This window comes from Peromyscus californicus, unplaced genomic scaffold, assembly GCF_007827085.1.
Source record: "Peromyscus californicus insignis strain IS unplaced genomic scaffold, ASM782708v3 Scaffold_3__1_contigs__length_106647218, whole genome shotgun sequence".
Taxonomy (NCBI): domain Eukaryota; kingdom Metazoa; phylum Chordata; class Mammalia; order Rodentia; family Cricetidae; genus Peromyscus; species Peromyscus californicus.
The window spans coordinates 38,959,414-38,980,427 of record NW_026294551.1 but is presented as its reverse complement, the minus strand read 5'-3'; the positions used below and the strand labels follow the sequence as shown (position 1 = coordinate 38,980,427).

At 47.4% G+C, this 21,014-nt stretch overlaps 1 protein-coding gene across 5 annotated transcripts in view; it reads left to right on the top strand.

Annotated features, from left to right (window-relative positions):
* Hnf1b (HNF1 homeobox B) overlaps positions 1–21,014 on the top strand; it is a 53,709-nt gene that overhangs the window by 30,589 nt on the left and 2,106 nt on the right. For 2 of the 5 annotated variants that reach the window (XM_052757344.1, XM_052757342.1), the window contains exons 6-8: positions 6,283–6,415; positions 10,553–10,747; positions 13,158–13,276. In XM_052757344.1, the coding sequence (XP_052613304.1) occupies positions 6,283–6,415; positions 10,553–10,747; positions 13,158–13,276 (447 nt within the window). Of the gene's footprint in view, positions 1–6,279; positions 6,416–10,552; positions 10,748–13,157; positions 13,277–21,014 lie in introns of all 5 variants that reach the window. The other 3 variants (XM_052757343.1, XM_052757341.1, XM_052757345.1) reach the window with 2 other exon arrangements.

The window sequence follows — 21,014 nt, the reverse complement described above, 5'->3', positions numbered from 1 at the left end:
CATTGTAGCGCTGGAGCCGATAAGATAAGAGACAAAACAAATACAACTTCTCACAAGGCCTGCCTCAAACAATGAACCATTGTAGCCCCACGGGGGGAAAAATGGGGGCTGTCCAGAGCAGGAACGGAAAGGTAGACTGGTGACCCAGCCTTTGGCGGGTAGAAGAGGTGTTCAGTTTGAACCCAGCCAATAAATCTGACAGAGCTCTGCTCTCATTTTATTGATTGAATGCCTCATAAAGGAGCGAGCCGGGTGGGACACTGTTTGTTTTGGGGCTGCCAAATGACATTCGTGTTGATAAAATGTTCATTCATCCTTCCCTCCAAGGCCTCCAGAACCAGATTTTTTTTTTTTAACCCAGAGAGCACCTCACTTTGAAACAAGCCCCCAGACTCCTTCCCCAACTCCTTTGGTCCTGATGAGGACAGTATCAGGTTGTAGTGGATAGCAGGAGACGTTTCCTGAAGGGAGAGGAAGACAGAATGGTGCAGGTGCTGTGGGGTGGTGCCTGGAGTAAGAAACAGTGACTCCACAGGTACAATTGCCTCCTCTCAGATCTCAGCTCTGGCACTTCATAGTGGTGTAGCCTTGGGCAAACTACGGAACTGCTTTGGCTCACTTTTCCTCATCTATAAAATGGGGGTAACAGCAATAGTGTTGTGGAGGAAGTGTGATAACTCATAGGAAAACACTCAGCATCGTAAATATTTCATGAATAGTAGTGCTGTTCCTTCAGTGTGAACACCATTTTCATTGAAGTTTTCTGTGCTCTAGCCACAGCCCCACACCTGGATGAGCCGGTATCCTGCTCAGTAGGGTTCATTTGAATTTCCAAGATTCTAATTTTTTTTTTGTTTTGTTTTTCGAGACAGGGTTTCTCTGTGTAGCTTTGCGCCTTTCCTGGATCTCGCGCTGTAGACCAGGCTGGCCTCGAACTCACAGAGATCCGCCTGCCTCTGCCTCCCGAGTGCTGGGATTAAAGGCGTGTGCCACCACCGCCCGGGTCTAATTTTTTTTAATAAATTTAACTTTTAATGAATTTGTTCTTTGACAATTTCATACATGTATAGAGTGTATTCTGATTCCTGTCACCCCCCATCTTCTCTGAACCCCTCTTTATACCCCCCCACCCTGCCTTCCTAGACCCATTTCCCCCCCAATTCATGTCTTTGGCAACACAGGACATGGAAGAGGGCTTTTGAGACAACAGGAATATTACAACACCGACTGTGGGGGTAGGAAATGGAAAACTTTATTCTCTGGGTCATGCTCTGTTTCCTGGGAGGGAGGAGCTAGGGCCCCTGACTTCCACACTGCAGGTGGAGCTACACACATTCCCGCAAGGTGTCTGCCCCACCCCCACCTCTCATGGCCCGTGGCCGGTGGGGGCTGGAGGGTGGCAGGGAGCACTTGCCGTTTTAGTCCTTGGCGTGTGTGTGCTGTGTAGGCAACACAGGAGGAGTGAGTCACAGCTGACCAAGTCTCCAGTTCCTTGGAAGAAAAACAACATGAAGGTCTTGAAAGGGGGGCCCGGGTCTGGACAACTCCAGTTTCAGGAGACCTGAGCTGGCCTCTAGTGGGAGTCTTTGTAAACAAAAAGGATGAGGCAACCTGATGGGAAACATTTCTCAGCCCTCCTGTGCTCTTCCCCACCCCCTAAGAGAGACCCTCCCTCCCTCCCAACAATTTGTGTCTGCTAGCTTATAAGAGGCATATATATAAGTCTTTATAGTTTCTTTTCTCTTTTGATGTTTTGTTGTTGTTGTTGGAGGTGGTGGTGGTTTTTTTGGGTTTTGTTTTTGTTTTGTTTTGTTTTGTTTTATGGTTTTTCAAGACAGAGTTTCTCTGTGTAGTTTTGGTGCCTGTCCTGGATCTCGCTCTTTAGACCAGGCTGACCTCGAACCCACAAGAGATCTACCTGGCTCTGCCTTCTGAGTGCTGGGATTAAAGGCGTGTGCCACGGCCACCCCTCTTTTGATGTTTTTAATCCTTATTTTTATTTTATGTGAATGCCTACCCATGTGTGTATTGGACCCCCAGGACTGGAGTTACAGACAGTTGTGAGCTGCCATGTGGGTGCTGGGAATTGAACCCAGGTCTCCTGGAAGAGTAGCCAGTGCTCTTAACCCCTGAGCCATCTTTCCAGCCCTCAGTCTTCATGCTTTCTTAACAGTCCTGTAAAAACACAAACAAGTTAGGGTTAAAGCATTACACAGGCTTCCCGGCAAGAGGAGGTTTGCAGAAGAGGTCTTTACTCTCCATGGACGAAGAGCTCCTAGGTGGGGCTGGACAGGCGACTCAGTGGTTAAGAGTACTGGCTGTTCTTCAGAGTACCAGAGTTCAAGTCCTAGCATCCACACAATGGCTCACAACTGTCTGTAACCCCAGTTCTATGGGATTTGATGCCATCTTCTGGTCTCCATGGGCACTAGGCACTCATGTGATGAACAGACAGACATACAGGCAAAATATTCATATACAGAGAATAAAATAATAATAATAAACTCCCAGGTTCTGGGTTGGGGATGTCTCAATGGTAGAGGTGCTTTGTCTAGAAGAATGAGGTCCCTAGCACTGAGAAAGCGAAATAAAATACAATTCCAAGTCTTATCTTGTACTACTTAAAGGTCTTTGGAGTCTCTCTTTGAGCTCTCTTGCTCTTCCTTAAGGCAAAGCTATACTGCCCAGGTCCAGGCTGCTCCATATACAGCCTGCAGACACGTTCTTGTGCTTTTTTCCCGCGTTGGCCTCACTGGGCAATGTGCTATCAGATTGATGATTGACCAAGACAGCACACCTCAGTGTTAACAAATATCTGCAAGTTTGTTTGCAGGGACCAGCTTCTCACTTGTCTCCGACACCCTGGCTCAGATGTTATGTCACTGTTTCTGGGTGCCCAAACTCAAGAGCCTGTTCTCTGTTAATGTATAACGAGTGCATCCCAGATCGTGTTCCACCAATGCAAGAGTGGAATATGGCCTGAAAAGGATGTGATGGGACTGGAGAGATGGTTCAGAGGGTGGCACACTTGCTGCAGAAGCATAAAGACTCGAGTGTGGATCCCCAGGACCCACATAACACTGGACACAGTAGGACAGGAGGGAGATGGGGTTAGGGAACAAGAGAGTCCCTGGAAGCTTGCAGGCCAGACAAACTAGCTAGCCTGGCGTTAGAATGGCAAACATCAGGAGACCCTGTCTCCAACAAGGCAGAAGGCAAGAACCATTGTCTGAAGTTGTCCTCTGACCACACACATTAATTGCACTGTGGAGTGTGTGCTTGAAGTCACACCAAGTGGCACCACACATACATGCACACATACACAAACACGGGATGTGTGTGTGTGTGTGTGTGTGTGTGTGTGTGTGTGTGTTGTGTGTGTGTGTGTGTGTGTGTGTGTGTGTGTGTGTGTGTGTGTGTGAGAGAGAGAGAGAGAGAGAGAGAGAGAGAGAGAGAGAGAGAGAGAGAGAGAGAATAAAACAGGAGCATGGGCAAGGGACTCCAAATGCGCAGTCTTGGCTCTGACATGTACCAATGGTAGGGTCCAAAGAATTGCTTAGCTCCAGTGTCTTCACTTGCAAAATGGGAAAAATAATGCTGTGTGACGGACTTGGTGTAAAGATTGCTTACAGCTCTGTTTGGGAGTGAGCCCTCCCCCGTGCCAAAATAGCCTCAGTAGTCAAGGCTGTAATTTGTATATGCTGATTTTTTTTTTTTAATTTTAACTCATACAATACTTTGGCAGTATTAAGTCAGACCTTGGAAGCAGATCACCTGTGTTCAGCTATGGTGTTTCTTTTTATTAAAAAAAAAAGTTTAGAGACATTTCTTAAACTCTCTAAATTTTACCTTCTTTCTCTGCAAGATAGGGCTGATAGACCTAACCTCACATGTTACAGGCATATAAAGAAATTACCATATCCAAAGGTGTTATATAATCCAGGCTCTCCATATTGTTGTGTCAAGGGTCATCATGGTATCTTTGGCAACCCTCTGGCTTCCGTCCATCCTGGAAGCAAGTGGAAAGTAATGGCTGCTTCTTAGAGTGGGAAGTCACTTGACCAAGATTGCCAAGCACAGTAAGTGGATGAGATTGAAAATCCAGCCAGACGTAACTGAACTCGGCTCCCTTGCTCACTATCCAGTGACACACAGCTCATCTGTATGTCTCTTCTGAGGGCCAGTTTCTTAATGTGTAACCCCGGGACAGAAATCATAATGCTTGCCCTGTTTGTGTCATTATGGACTGAGGACTTCTGGGAAAGTGGCTCACCAATAGTAAAGCTATACACCTAATCATTTCTTGTCACTGACGCCCACATTTGTGTGGCACCATCAAACTGAAGTGCAGCGGCAGAGATGACCTATGTCCCATGACTTTCTCCAAAAATCCGTATTACCCAAGGGATTTGGTCTGAGGGCAGGTCACAGATTTTTTTTTTTTTTAATGACTCTGACATTTTGAAAAACAAGTCCAGCAAACAGGCTGGTTCTCTCTTGTTTGATGTGGTCAAAATTCCTTGTTGGTCATGTGACCTCTAACTTATTTCTTGATGTTAATTTTAAAAACACAAACAAACCTGTTCAAGATCCCACTCACCCTGCTTCCTTCCTTTTTCAAGTTAACCTTGGAAAGTGTAGGGTTGGCCAGAAGGACAGGGCAGGAGCTGTCATCTTCCCAGGCACTAGTGTGAGACCTAGAATCTGAAGGACTCTAGGAAACAGAAAGATGTAAGTAAGGGAGCTGAGTGTGTGATGGACCATCTTCAGGTTTCCTAGTGCTCTAGCAATACCTGGGTCTGCTTAGGAGGAGAGATGGTCTTTTCTTAAGAAAAAAAATTAGAGCTGGACAGTCGTGGCTCACGCCTTTAATCCTAGCACTTGAGAGGCAGAGGCAGGCAGATCTCTGAGTTCGAGGACAGCCAGGGCTATGTAGAAAAACCTTATCTCGACACAAACAAAAATTAGAAATTATTTCAAAACTGTGAATGGTAAACTAGTACGAAAAAGTATGTATGTAAAACTGATTTTTATATATGATTATAACTAGTAAGAGGACATTAGAAATATTTCTGATTAATATCGGGGTCAAAACAACACTTTTTGGTTTTTCTAGGCAGGGTTTCTCTGTGTAACAGTCCTGGCTGTCCTGGAACTCACTTTGTAGACCAGGCTGGCCTTGAACTCACTGAGATCCATCTGCCTCTGCCTCCCGAGTGCTGAAATTAAAGGCATGTGCCACCACCACCACCCTGCAAAACAACACATTTTTGCAGTGGTTTTTATTTAGTTCTATTGAGAAAGTTCCCGTCAGTGAGCTTCTAGACACGTTTGTTAAAGCAAGGACAAGCCCCTGGTAGGATTTGATGCTTGTTATACAATGAAACCCCTGGAAAGATGAAAAGTAGGAGAAGATATTAGTAGGGACAAATAGAAGAATTAAAAACAGCAGTCATGTGCAGATACATATGCAAGAATTGGTCCCTTTCACCTCTGAATCTGTCTTTAAAATGTAACGGTGAAAGACAATGGAGAGCGGTTTGGTTGTCTTGCCGTTAGTGGTATCGGCCCTTTGACTGGAGATGGAGGAGGAGGAGGAAGGGGGAGAACAATTTTAAAGTACGGTGAAGATTTGGGGGAAAAACAAAAATCTTAACTCCCTCTACTCTTAGTAATTAATTAGTGTGGGGAGAGGCAGAAGTAGATTCTCCTATAAAATAGTTTAAAAAATGGATCCTAGGTCAGACTGATCCTGACTTGAAGAACAGGTGTACCATTTCCTAGCTTCAGGATCTCAGGCAGGTCTGCATATCTCGTCTTGGTCTCAGTTTTTCATCTGGGAAATGGGCATGTCAGAACTCCTGGGACTGCAGTGAGCTGATGCATGACCAGGGTTCAGAGGGAGTGCTCTGTGCTCCTTCCTGGTTCCTAGTCTACCCTCACTGGGGAGTCCTAGCGCATTGCCTCAGTTTTATTTTTAGCAGTCACCCATCTCTAGCCTCAATGACATAAAAGGTAGGAAACCAGGACGGAGGGCACCTGAATCGTGAGCAGGTAACAGTCCTGTAACACTTGAACAGAAGAATTCCTGAAGCAAGCTGGCAGCTCAAAAGAAAGGACAAATACAGTCGCCATGAGGACAGAGCCCTGACTGTCACTGCTCTGCCCTCAGCTTCTAGAACAGTCTGCCCCGCTGCTTAACTTTTGTTGTTATGCATTCCGGAAACGGCCCTTCATGGTTTAACTACACTCACGACGATCTTCTTTTTCCCTCTCCAGCAGATCACTGTCTCAGGAGGAGGACTGCCCCCCGTCAGCACCTTGACGAATATCCACAGCCTCTCCCACCACAATCCCCAGCAATCTCAAAACCTCATCATGACGCCCTTGTCTGGAGTCATGGCCATTGCACAGAGTAAGTTCCACTCTTGGCCAGTAGACCTGGGAGCAGGGACAAAAATGAAAAACAAATCAGCACGACAGGAACAGGCACCAAGGGCCCCTGTGAGACACCCCCCTCCGCCCCTTAGAAGATTTTCAGGGTCTGGTGGCTAAGACAGGGCATCACTATCAAGCTGGCCTTGAACCTGTAGCCATCGTCCTCACTCTCCCTCATGGCTGGGGTCACAGATGTGCTCAATTGTGCTCAGCACCCTTGTAGATTTGATTTGACTTCTGTGGCTCTTTCTCTGTCCTCTACGCTGTCTCTCCCACATTTATCCCACAGGAGCTATTTTTCCAATGGCTTTGAACCCAGGTCACGTTTTACTAGATGGGCAGCTGGTTCAAATTGCTAAACCTTTCTGGGGTTGGATTTCCTCATCTATAAAATGAGCTGTTAACATTATTCAGTGATAAGGAATATAGACATGCTTGTAAATCTAGAAAGCAAGGCCTCTCATAACTGTGGCTTCTACGTGTGTTTCCTGTCCATTCCTATCCCTGAGTATTGTCTAGGAAACTCTTGGGGTTGGTGAGGATGGAGCAAGGCTTTGATGAGTGTCTGAAGAAGTCCTTTCATGTCATAGACAAGTCCTGTAAAAATACAGAGGACCCAGAGGGGGCCACTGACCTAGTATCTCTGAGCTTTCAGAATTTTAAAGAGAAGTGGGTTGTTGAACACATGCCTGAAGATGGGGGGGGGGGTCTTCTAGCTCAAGGAGGCTCTTGTTCTGCAGCCAGCCTTGCCTTGCCCCGTCAGAGGTGGGCCGTTGCTGGCTGTGGGAAGGCAGGCTGTAAAACAGAGGGTTTGAACCCTTCAGCTTCACTGTTGCTGAATATCTGAGGGTTTAGACATTTTCCACTTCACTGTGACCACTCCGGCAAAGTCATTGCTTCTCAGAATCATCTTTGTGACCTGAGGAGATCATCCTCAGATGGATCCAGAGATACCTGCAGGTGGCATGTCGGCCATAATTTTTTAACTTTGCACTGACCTGTGGTCCTCTTGGCATCCCAGTGTTTAGGGCCCCATGCTGACTCCTTCCTCACCTTGTTCCTGCATTTTGCTTCCCTCCCCTCCTGTCTCCTAAGAGCTGGACTCATGTAAGAGAATGACTTACGCCTCCTTTGAGGGCAGAGCAGGGCAGGGACCGTCGAAAGCACAGGGATTTATTGAATGACTTGTGTGCAGCTCTCACCCCGTCCTTAGCTGCTGGGATGGAAGCACACTCTGCATTTACTGTTGCAGAAGGGAAATGGGAGATTTCCAAAGTTAAAAATTACTTCACTTCCATTTCACTGGCCCTTCTGGTACATGGACTGTGGCAACCAGACTAACACCAGGACTTGGATAAAGAGTGAGATGCCTAAAACCAGCTTGCTTACCTTCCTAAAGCGTTCATGGGCTTGGGGGAGATGGCTCAGCAGGTCCAAGTGCTCGTGTGCCACCAAGTCTGAATTTAATCCCCAGAGCCCACATAAAGGTAGAGAGAACCAACTCCTGCAAATTGTCCTCTGACCTATAGATGTACATGCACACACACACATACACACACACACCATGAAAAGAAAAAGGCTTAATGGGTAAGCTATCTATTCCCTTATTTCTTCAAGCAAAATAATACACAAATTGCCCCACTTTCTTTCTTCCCATACCGAGCTTTGACTACGACACACACTCAACTGTATTAGTTCGGGTGCTGTCTGAACTAAAGCATTCCCTAGGGCCATTCTGTGTTTTCCACGTTGGTCCTTCCCATCATGTGCACCCATGCATCTCAGCTTCCTCACAGTGCCTCCTGCAGCATGTGGACAGGGTTCACACTGACCTCAGTCACATGTGCGCATGTACACTGGGGTAGACAGAGCATAAAGCAGGGTGAGGATTGCCAGGAAGTTTGGCCGAGCCCCAGTGCCCTCCTCTAAGGGAGAGCCAGTTAGAGAGAGGTTTCTTGTTTTCTTGTGTGGACAGGTTCCCTCCTTCAGCACTGCAGGACTCTGGACAAGTGACTTGTCACTGCCAAATCCTCGTTATCTTTGCTTCTTCTGGATAAAAAGGCCACGAGTCACACACACTGGGGGAGCTAGGATGACCTCAGAGGTCCTCGGACTTGAAACAGAAGCACGCGGGATCTCAGACTGTTGAAAATGAGATTCTTGGGCCCCACCTCTGCAGGTTCTGACTCATTTGAGTCTCGGGCGGGGCTCAAGAATGTATATTTCTTTTTTTTTTTTTTTTTTTTGGTTTTTTGAGACAGGGTTTCTCTGTGTAGCTTTGCGCCTTTCCTTGAACTCCCTTGGTAGCCCAGGCTGGCCTCGAACTCACAGAGATCCGCCTGGCTCTGCCTCCCAAGTGCTGGGATTAAAGACGTGCGCCACCACCGCCCGGCAAGAATGTATATTTCTTAAAGAGGTTTTCTGGGTCTACGGCTTAGGCATGTTTCTGAACTGCGCCCTCCAATGTCATCCAGTCTAGATGGGTTAATATTCTTTTCTGGGCAGAGATTTCCCTACAAGAGGAGCAGGCATGGGCTCCTGGATAAACAGAAAATTCACTGGGTTTCCTGGGAACCAGAGGCCATCAATAAGAGGAGGGAAATTGAAATAGAGTATCAGAGTTTCAGGTGATATGCACACTTGAGGAGAAGCTGAGTCCTCCAAGGAAGTAATATTCTAGTGATACTCTGAGGGTGGTCAGAAGATTCCTTGCCTCATCAAGTCCCACCCAGGGAGCCAGGAAGAGGGTTATCTATTCTTCCTTTCTGCTCAAGGGTCTCACCTTTTAACTTTCTGATAACAATATCTGCTAGAGCTCCAAGTGGGCAATTGTTGAAGGCTGTGCTGTCTCCCTGGAGGACTTCCCACAATCTTGCTTAAGCTTTCCAAGTGTTCTCCCTAACAGGAAGGCTCTCCAGACCTCCCCTCTGCACTTACCTACAACAGGCCTTTTTCTGGATCCCCTTCTTCATCAATTCCCCTGACCCCTGGACTTCCCAGAAAGTAAGGACTAAGGAATTTTGGCAGCTCTGGGACAGAGACTCGGGGATCTCTCTCCTCCTCCTCTGGTGTCTACTCCGATCCTGTCTTGTCTTCTCCAGAGTCATGCCAGGGAACAACTAGAGTATGGCGACGAGGAGACCCAGGCCTTGCAGTAGTGGCTGGAGTTCAAAAGAGGTCTCAGGATATAGACCTGATACCAAAGCACAGAGGTTCTCATGTCCCCAGAACAGAGGAAGGCCAGGTCTACTGTCACTTTTTTGTTTTGTTTTTTGTTTTTTGAGACAGGGTTTCTCTGTGTAGTTTTGGTGCCTGTCCTGGATCTCGCTCTGTAGACCAGGCTGGCCTCAAGCTCACAGAGATCCACCTGGCTCTGCCTTCCGAGTGCTGGGATTAAAGGCATGCGCCACCGCCGCCTGGCCTACCGTCACATTTTAACTTACTGCTTCCTCCTCCTCCAACCTAGTTCTTCAAGTACCAAAAGCCCTAGCATATGTCCACTTCAGAGACAGGCTAAGTTCTGGTGTTTTCTTCCCCTCTCTGCTGTCGACAGAGTCAGTCCAATTTCTTCCAGGGGCCTTGCAGGCTCTACTGTATATCCTAGACCCCTTCCTTCCAGGACTGTGAAGAAGGTTTGGTTTCCTTTGACTTGAGGTGGTGGGGGTGGAGGAAGGGGGTGGGAAGCAGGATGTGCAGGACAGAGGGGGCTGCTGCATGCTGCTGCCCTCTACTGGAAAGACAGATCTGGGTAATAAGCCATAACCTAACGTGGACCTCCTTAACTGTGCCAGAGGACACCAGGGCAGGCCTTTCATAGTCCAGCATGGGTGGAGCCGGCCAACAAAGTCAGCTTTCCCAGGGCTCTGGTGACCTCAAAGGAGCTGAATTTGGGAGGTCATAGGCTGATTTGGAGAGACTCTCAGGCTTCAGAAAGTTTTCTCCCTCCAAGTTTCAGTTCCCTTGTTTGTAGAGTCATTTTCCGTACAGTCTCTTCTCTAACAAGCTCAGCCCAGTGACATACACCCTGAGCAGGGCTCCATCTGTAGCTGATGCTGCCCAGTCACGTCTGTTCATCCCTGGTACCACTCCTGACTTTTCTCTCTCGCTCCTACAGGCCTCAACACCTCCCAAGCCCAGAGTGTTCCGGTCATCAACAGTGTGGCCAGCAGCCTGGCGGCTCTCCAGCCTGTCCAGTTCTCCCAACAGCTGCACAGTCCTCACCAGCAGCCCCTCATGCAGCAGAGCCCAGGCAGCCACATGGCCCAGCAGCCCTTCATGGCTGCGGTGACTCAGCTACAGAACTCCCACAGTAAGGACACAAGCGTGCCAAGCTTGGTTTTCCTTATCTATCAGCAATGAAGGCAATTTCTCAAGCTCAGGTCTTAGGGTGGTGTTCTTACTTTTCTGTCCTCTTCTCTGGCCACAAGACTCTAAGGGGGAAGTTTGCAGAGGAAAATGTAGACCTACAATCGAAGTTGGCAAAGCACATGGAGCACACAGAGCAGTTTCTCATCCTAGCCCCTTGAAAAATCTCACCAATCAGCCACAGTGGGTTCCTGAAGCATCACCTTTGCAGGCATCCCCAGATGGTCAGAGCTGGCATACAGCTTGTGGTCTATTTGCCTGTCTGAAACAGATGGATTCTCTGGAGTCTTAAGTGCCCATAGCCTACACACTCTGGAAATCTCTAATTGAAAACCATGAAGCTTGGGGTGGAGATACAGCTCGGTGCTAGAGCCCTCACCTAACAGGCATGAGGTCCTGAGTTCAATCCCTGGCGTTGGGGACAAAACAGACAAGGGCTAGAGAGAATGCTCAGTCAGTAAAGCGCTTGTTGAACAAGCATGAGAACCTGAGCTTGGATCTCCAGAAGTGAAAAGTCTGGGTATGGTGACATGTGCCTACAATCCCAACTCTGGGGAGTGGGGACAGGTAGATCCCTGGGGCTCACTAGACAACAGCTTAGCATACTTGGTGAGTTCAGGCCAGTGAAAGACCCTGTCACAAAGAAACAACATGGATCATACCAGAGGAGCAATAACTGAGATCACCCTCTGGCCTATATACACATGCCCACACACCCATATATGCGTATACACCCACACATACATGAGCATATACACAACATAAAAACCCAACACTAAAGCCATCAACTGACATGGAAAGTATTATCTGTCCTCTACCAAGTCAAGGAGCCTAGAGCCTCTGCCCTTTGCACAGAGGGTCCCCACATTCGGCTTTTATGCCTCCCTACATTTACATAACCCCCATCTTCCATGCTGATCTCAGGCATCCACTATTCTGGCCAAGCCTGGCTATTGCCCCCGTTTTCAAGTTAAGGAAGACATTATGGAAGTGGAGATGGACATCTTGCCTTCTTCAGGAAGTACCCAGTCTAGACTAGTCTTAAACAACTGTGTAGCCACTGGCTACTCTGAATCTCATTTTCTTCATGCATAAAACAGGAATAGTGTGTTTATGGAGTAATTATGAACATGAAGTAAAAATCTGGGTGGCCTACCTTTCACAAGCATAAAGCATTGCAGAAATGCAAGTGTGTTTACTAAATCACTCTTAAGAGGCAAGGAGGACAAAGGGGATCTGAGCTGTTCCTCCAGCTGCCGCTGACAAGTGACCGGTCTGAAGTTGAATGGCAGTTCAGCCTTCTCTCCTGGGGACTCAGTCCTGACTCAGGCCTGCAGGGCTGGTTTCTAAACAGCACCTTGCATTCCAATCACATCTCTTTGGCTTTTAAAACTCTGCCACAGCCTGCAGCAGAGTCTGGGACCCACACGTGCCTCCCTCTTCTTCCTCTAGAGTCTGGCAGTATGCTCCCTCCTCACCTCACAGGCCTGGGTGGGACAGTATCACGGTGCTCACCATGACCCGTGGGGTTGCTCAGACCCAGCAGACCTGATTCGCCATGAAGTGAGAGCCCAGGGGGCTAGACCAGGAAATAACCAGCAGCCAGTGACCTTCACCTCCATTTCATACGGGAGGCCTCCTTGGTAGGGTCCGTGTTTTGGGAACATGCTGGTCCCTCCCTCGTGGCCAAGCATGCCACATGTTTTCATTAGTCAGGTGACCTAGGATCCACATGATTCTTAAAGATAGCCAACATGAGTCACAAGGTTCCAGATGTGATGGGCAAGCACTAAAACAACTAAATATCGGGTCACGTGCTCCTGGAGGTCTTACTGAGTCGAGTCTCCTTTTGTTTATCCTTCATATTTCTGTGACATCATAAGGCTTTGGTATCATTGTAGTGAAGCTGGCATAGCCCAGAATTATACAGTTAATTACATGTGCATCTAATTACTCTTGTTCATCAGTCTACTACTCTGGGAGGAAACCTGGAGTTTGAATTGTGGCAGAAACAGTAAGCACACCCCGGGCAGATGCTTCGTGTTGGCCACCCGGTGTACTCCATATACACACGGTCGCTTGTTGAGGCTTAGGTTATTAGTATTTCACCCAAAGTCAGGGAAACAGAAGTGTGCACAAGGCTATATATATTTAGTTCAAAGCAGTCTAAATATGATTGTTTTCCTACAATAGATATCACCCTTATTTTACGAGGGAGGAGACAATGCCAAGATTATGTACCTTGATTAAAGAACCAGGATTTCTCCATAGGAGACATGGGAGCGGCAGTGTGGCTTATGGCGGCATTGTGACTGTGTGTATACATTGAGTTTGTCTTCTCTCTGTCTCTCCAGTGTATGCACATAAACAGGAACCCCCTCAGTATTCTCACACCTCCCGGTTTCCATCTGCGATGGTGGTCACAGATACCGGTAGCATCAATACCCTCACCAGCATGTCTTCCAGTAAACAGGTAATGCCAACAGGATGGGGCCAGGGTGAGTGTGTGTGTGTGTGTGTGTGTGTGTGTGTGTGTGTGTGTGTGTGTGTGCGCGCACGCACATGTGATGATTCAGACTGTCAAGGTACCAAAGGAGTGAGTATATACTCAGCCGTGGTTTCATTCTTAGGAGATTCTTCTTCAGTTACCTGCTAAAGAGAATCCCTGAGGTCAGAGGGCAAAGCAGATGGGCCACAGGCCAAAAGGACTCATTGCTCCCCAACAAGAGTATTAAGTGAAGACTGAAGTTGGATGGGTCACTGGAGTCTGGATGACATAGCGCTGTTAGACACCGGAATTGAGCATTCCTGACTGGGATGGTTGATGATCCATGGAAAGGGTTTTTCCAGGATGGGATGGGAAGGTCAGGATGTCTACTGAGTGGCCAGCTTTGCAAAGGTGGTCAGTGGGGAAAGAGAAAAGTGAATCGGGGGTCTTGGGACTGATTCTCTTGATCTAGGGCCCGTACCACCCCCAGGCACTGTAAGCCTGAGGACTAACCTGAATTGTGCTAACCCTTTGGGGGTTCCCCAGTAGACAGTGTGACTCTTTCAGAGGTCTGTGCCCATTTGATGATTTATTAAGAAACTTAAATTCAACTTCCTGGTGCACAGAAAGTGGGGAGATCCGGCAGTTTAGTCATCACCCCAGAGGATGAGTAATTCCCACCTCCCAAAGAGGTGATGGAGTACTAAAGACAACCAGCCAATAGGGAGAGCTGTAGCTCAGACAGCTGGATGGGACACCGAGAACTAGTAAACAGGACAAGATGTCTGAACACAGTTGCAGATTCCAGAGTAACACAATAAGACCTTTCAGCAGCCAGGATCTGTGTACTGTGGGAACTGTTTGGCCTCCATCGATTGCTAGATAAGGAGGCGACAACCTTGAACTTCATGTCAGAAGCACTCATCAAGGTTTAATCTTGTTGATCGTCTCCCCCCCACCCACCCCTGAGCCCCATAAGTCACACCTCACCCACTGTTATAAGCGTCTGATTGTGTTCTTTTATGGGCTCAGGAGTCTTGACTCTTTCCTTGCCTCATCTTCATCTAGCCCTAGAGCAGTGGTTCTCAACCTGTGGGTCACGACCTCTTTGGGAGTTGAATGACCCTTTCAATGGGATCGCATATCAGATATCCTGTGTCTCAGATATTTATATTACAGTTCATAACAGTAGCAAAAGTGCAGTTACGAGGTAGTAATGAAATGATTTTATGGTTGGGGGTCACCACAACATGAACTGTAGTCAAGGGTCACCACAGCATTAGGAAGGTTGAGAACCACTGCCCTAGAGTGAAGTAGGGCACGTTCTACCGGTTCCTTTGAGCTTTCATTTCTTCATCTTGAAAATGACAGTGGTACCTTCAAGGATTTGGCGAGGTCCTGTGTATTGAGTGCCTGGCATATCTTGGATGCTAAGCACATAGCTTGGGTCACTGGGCTCCAGAATTGGAAGTAGAAAGAGAGGTGTGTGGGACCCACTCTGCCGCTCTTCTCTCACCCAATAGAAGATTAAAAGACAACCCTCCGTTGCCCTGCCCTTCGACTCCTGACTCCCGTGCCATTTCCCACTCCTTGTAGCCATCAGGGAAAACATTTATCTGTGCTCACCAATCTCAGTCAGGGGGCAGCCAGGCGCAGCAGCCCTCCTTGGGAATACCTTCCTCTTTTAAAGGTTTATCAATCCATCTACCGCTTGGGCAGCCCTAGACAGGGCAGTGATTAATTATCCCTGTCTTTCCCACATTGACTTTGATGCTTGCTTGTTGAAACGAGTCCTCTGGATCCAGGAAATAGTCTCTTAACCTGCTTCAAGAAGCTCCCAGAGATGCTGCCGTCAGCCCCCACGTGGCTTCTGCCCTCCACTGGGCAGAGTGGCTAGTCAACCTTGAAGTTGCATGAGCAGCTTCCTTGACCTATTATGAAGTTGTCTCTATATTTCAGGACATCCCATTAGTGACCAGACCTTCGTCTCTGCAACGTTGAAGATGTTTATTATGCTAATAAGAATTTTTAAAAAATACTCAGGTGGGCATGATGGTACCATGCTTGTAATAGCAGGACACAGCAGGCTGAGACAGGAGGAGCATTGTCTCAAAAGAAAAATGTAATGGCTTTATGGTTTATACCTCTCTATGGTGAACATTATCTCATCATTTTCATTCTGTTGTGGTCTTCTAAGTTCAGAGACATAAACTGAAACCCAGAATGGAAAGTGACTACCCAAGGTCATGCAGATGAACTTAGCCCTCAGACTTCAGTCTTTGACTCCAAATCCTGTTTCTGTTTAAACCCCTGCCCTCTCTCTTGAAAATGCCCATAGTCATCATCAATGCTTTTGTGGTTGTAAGTGGTTAGGAACCAGAGCAGAAATTAAACATGTGTGCTTAGTTCCAAACAGAACACTTCCTTCAAACCAAAGCAGAAGGAAGGATGGAAAAGGGCAGACTGAAGCGATGATGGTCTGCACCCTCCCTGTTCCTGAGGCACCAGGGACCTGGGTGGCTTTTCTTCCTTCTTCGTGTTAAAGTATTGTTCTCCATGAGGAGACAGTGGTCTTGTAAAGGAGCACTGGCAGAAGAAGGAATATAGAAAGGAGAGAGATGGTTTCAGAACCATTGCTAGGGGTTAGGGCATGTGAGATGTGGGAGAGAATGGGTCCTTGGTCGAGCATGTTACAAGAACTGCTAGGTTAAACAGAGGCTGCTGGGAAGGCTTCTCAGAACAGTCCATGTGCTGATGTGTGTGTGGAACTAGCAACTAGGGCATGCCGTGCCTGGGTCATGGGGATACACCCTGGACAGTGCTGTTCTACAGGTATTGTATAGTGGTAGGAAAAGCCAGGACACCTGAGTTAATTCTGACTCTACCAGCTCCTGCTGTGCAGGCTTGGGCAGTTTTTTCCCACTAAGACTTTTGCTTGCTTTATAAATGGGGAAGCCCTACCCTGTCTCACAAGTGCCTAGCAAGGTGTCAGGGGCATAGTCAGGTGCAGAGGGAATCTCCCTCTATATTTCTTCTTCTCTCTGTGCTCCCTTATGAGGCCATTGTCTCCCCTTCTGCCTTCTTCAGCCTCCACCTCAGTGTTTGGTCGATATGTGGTCATAGGAGGCCCTGGCAGCAACATATCTCAAGACTATGGCCATCTCTGCTGAAGGTTCATCCTCCTGGGTCTAGGCTCCAGATCACCGTTTCCCTCACTGCTAACAGATGGGTCCTTTCTCTCTCCCACCTTCTAGCAAAAAACGCAAGTGGTTCAGGAGTACCTGAGCCTTTTGTGTTTTGTCAAATGCTTGGGCCCTGGTGAATGTTCAGTGAGTGGATGGGTAGACGGATGGATGGATGGATAGATAGATAAAAGAGGGAATGTATGCAGAACTGGTACTTTTTAGTACCTCCAATTTCCAGCAAACATTCAAGCTGCTGTTCTACCATGTGTTGTCTCGCCAGCCCGCCTACTCCTTCTGCAAGGTAGATGTTTTTATGTAGAAAACTAAGGCTCGAAGATGAAGAGGGAGATGAATAATTTATTATAACTCTACAGCACTCACCCCCAAGATCTATTTATTTATTTATTTATTTATTTATTTATTTATTTATTTATTTATTTATTATGAGATGATGGTTCGAGTGCTTTGGGTGGACTCTGAACCAATTGCTGTTCTCCTGGAAGATGGGAGAGAGCATGTGTATGTGTTCACAGAAAGGGAACAGTGATTAGGAACCTAGATCCAAGAGGAAGGATCTTCGACTGCCTTGGAAGTTGCTGTACTGACAAGTCTGGCATCAATTTTATAGCGATCTTCCTTCCTCTGCTCCCCAAGTGCTGTGTACAGGCATGTGCCACCATGCTTGGCTTCTGATAGCTATGCATGCTTAAGCACCGTAATAATCACGTAGGGTTATGCATGTATAAGGCTAAATCTCGACTGTGAACTTGGAGCTGTCTGATTCCAATACTTACTGTTGCTACTACAGACCTGCCTCGGGGTCCTCCAGGATGGAGTTTCAGGAATCCTAGGCTGCCCAGAGTCCTTCTCTAGCCCCTGCCATCTTCTGCCACCTGTCCTTTCCAGAGGATCTGTCTCTTCCTCTTCAACTCTTGAGTGTTGTGAATTCTGCTCTGAGAGGGTTTGTGTCTGAGCTCCTGTATAGCAGAGACGACACAAGCAATGGCTTCAGTCACACCCAGGGTGTGCAGGCTGTGAGCTGACTCCTGCTCCCATAGCTCTCTTTACCCACTCTCTGACTTCCCAGTTCATGGAGAGGTCAAGAGAAGCCCCCAGAGGTGCTGGCAAGGGAAGGTGGGCCGCTTCCTTTTGAGTTCTCTGCAACTGTCCCTTCTCGTCAAACCTTCTCCATTGTTGGGGTGAGGGAAGCAAAGTGCTCTGGTGGCTAGGAGTGCTAAGCCTGGGAGTTGGCCAGATCCAGACTCAAGATTCTACTGCCTTCTACCCATATGCCCTCAGGGAGTATGTCAAGCCTCAGTTTCCTTCTGTATACAGTGAAATCTCTTTTGTGGGATCATCATGAAGACTGACTACAAGAAGACCCCAGCAGAATGTATCCCTCCGTGTTTGACCCAAGGGAGCATCCAGTCCATGGAAGCTGGGTCACATGTGGTTTCTCCTGCTAGTGACCCTGGATGTCTCCAGAGTATGAGAAAGAGGTTTATAAATGACCAAGAACATTTATTTCCCCCTATAGTCTCACTCAGATTGTTTTTTATAAAGGTGTATCTATTTTTGTTTGATGTGTATTAGAGTTTTGCCTGTGTGTATCTGCACCATGCACAGATAGTGCCCAAGGAGGCCAGAAAGAGGTGTTAATCTCCCTGTGACTGGAGTTATAGATAGTTATGAGTGCCATGTGGGTACTGGGAACTGAACTCCAGTCCTTTGTGAGAGCAGCAATTGAGGTTAACCTCTGAGCTAGCTCTCTAGCCCCGAGGCGGTGATCTTACCTCATGACTAAATGTGCAAGCTTTGCCATTGTAAGTCCTTATGCATTTTACTTATCGTCAAAGTAGACTGTAGTTCTCACATCTCTAAAACTGTAAATATAATTAATACTTTCCCTGAATAGAGCTACATTAACCTGACGGAAATTAACAATAGAAGTGAGCTGTTTGTTATCACCAATCTTCTCTCTCCCTTTACTCCCAATTCAGTCTTGAGACCAGTGCAGGATGGCTTCTAACCTCATACTCCAGTATGTCCAGATCACTACCACCTCCATGTTGTGGATCCAGTGGCTGCTTTCATGTACCATACCATATACAACCCATCACTCCCTCCTTTTCCCTTTGGGTTTTGGGGTACCATCTCATCGTGCAGCACTCAGTGCTTCTCCTGCCCTTAGCTGGCATCTCATCTTCTCAACATTGGAGCACTGGGGAGGGGGCAGCTCAAGGATCACTCTTTGGCCTCTTATCAATGCTCACACCACCAATGCCATGACTTTGGGCCAAGTGCATGTACTGATGGCACCTGTGATCTCTCTCCAAGGCAGTCCTGCCCACTGAGGGTGTGGTGACAGTGTTATCTTTAGTGAGATGCATACATGCCTAATATGTGCAGCACACCTCTCAAATTGAGCCCACCTAAAGTAGGAACTCTTCATTTGCCCCCATTTCTCCTTACCCAGATTACTTCTTTGTTTTGCAATTCCCTTTCTAAAACCACTGCCCTCCTTTCTTATAAGAGACCTTAATTCTTTTCTCCATACTCCACATCCTGCCCATTAGTTAAGTTCTACTAGGAGTCCTTTAGAGCAAATCCCAAATCTGACACTCCTCACCACTCCCGTGGGCACCATCTTAGCCCAAGCTCAGGCTTCTCCTGTCTCTAGCTGATTTCTTTCAGTGGCCCTTGACGCCTACTTCTACTCTTGGACACAACACTGTGGTCTCATTGCAGCAGCCAGAGGATCTCTTCAGGAGACAAATCAAGCATGTCCTTCCCCTGTCAAAACTCCCCAATAGCTTTCCTTGCAACAAGGCTCTGGGTGATTAGGCTGCTGCTGCTGCTGCTGCTACTACTACTACTACTACTGCTACTACTACTACTACTACTACTATCTCCATACTTCTTTCTGCTCCTCCTTTGCTCACTGGGCTTTAGTGGAACCAGGGACTCACAACAGCCAGAAAGTGACCACACTCAGTATTGTGCATTTGGCCTCTTCTGCCTGGAACACAACCTGTGGGACTTTACATGCTGTCCCCTCATTTGATTCAATTCAGATGTCACTACCTCTCTAAATGATGTCCCCCTTTCCCTCGAGTCAGCCTGACTTACCAGGCTTGTTTTCTAAGAGTATTTATCTCCACCTAAAAGCTGGTGACATAGGATATAATGTGATGTCTAGTGGCATATTGTTCAAACTCACTAGAATGTAAACTGTGTGAAATTACAGGCCAGTGCTGTTCACAGTTGCGTGCCCCGGACACACAGCAGGCACTCAGTAATGGGTTGAATGAATAAATAACAGCCACCTACCTCGAAGGGTAGTTGGAGGCCATCAAGATGGCTCAGTAGGCAAAGACCAGTGACCTGAGTAGATCCCCACATGGTAGAAAGGGAGAACTGACTTTTGCAAGGTGTCCTCTGACCTCCACACACACAAGCTGTGGCTTGTGAATGTCTGCACACTTGCAATAAATAAATGTTTAAAAAAAAATGATGATAGAAGTTTGTGTGTGCAAAGCCCTAAATATAGTGTCTGCACACAATGGGACCTCAGTATGCATTAGCTACCACCATTATGTAACAAATCGTCTGAAGATGAAGGCCTCAGCTACCACACCTTTCAGACAGAGGGTCATAGAATGATCCTCTGGGCCAGGCCCCCCATGGAACTGGGTGTGCTAGGACCCCAGTGCACACCTTATCAGATGTTTATGTTTAGACTCTGAGGGGAGCAAATAATTCCAGTTCCCTTGACAACATTTAGGGCTCTGCCACCATTTTATTATGTGAGCAAACATCTGATAGCTGGGAAGTCCATCCCTAATGACAGGCCATAGAATCTCACTGGCGTCTCCTTATCTACCCTTCTTGTTTGCTCTTCTATTGAAACCTGCGAGGTCACAAGCCATTTTCTCTCTCTTCCCCCTGAAATCTGAAAATTGGAAGGAAAAGGGGAGGACCTGAGAGTGGGAAGTAAAGAGACTGGAGAGTGGGGGTTGGGCAGAGGCAAGAGGAGGAGGCAAAGGGTATCAGAAGATCCTGACCAAGGCCTCAAGAATGTAGGAGGACCAGAAAACCAGCTCCGCACACAAATGCATAGCTCAGGCCCACTCTTACGAGCCCTCAAGAGCAGCATGAACTGAGGGAAGGGGCCCGCGCTGGACATTATTAATAACGACCATGCAGACACCTCTGAGGCAGCTTCACCTGCACTAGCGCAGCCAAGCCCACTGTAGCTTCCCTTCTGCAGAGGAAGAAACTGGAGCTCAAAGAGCTGTTTGACTGAGAACAAAGGCTAAGTAGGAAGAATGCTCTCAGCCCCTGACACATGCTGGAGGTCACCCAAAAGCAACCCGAGGCGCTGGCTCCAGGCTTCCTGGTTCTGAACCATTGGACCATCCCAGCTCACTCTGAACCTTGCTTTTTTTAAAAAAAAATCTGTCCTGATATTGCGATGACCTCATGGGGGTGATCGTTGAGAGCACTGATTAGTAAGAAAAGAATGGGGTAATAGGCCT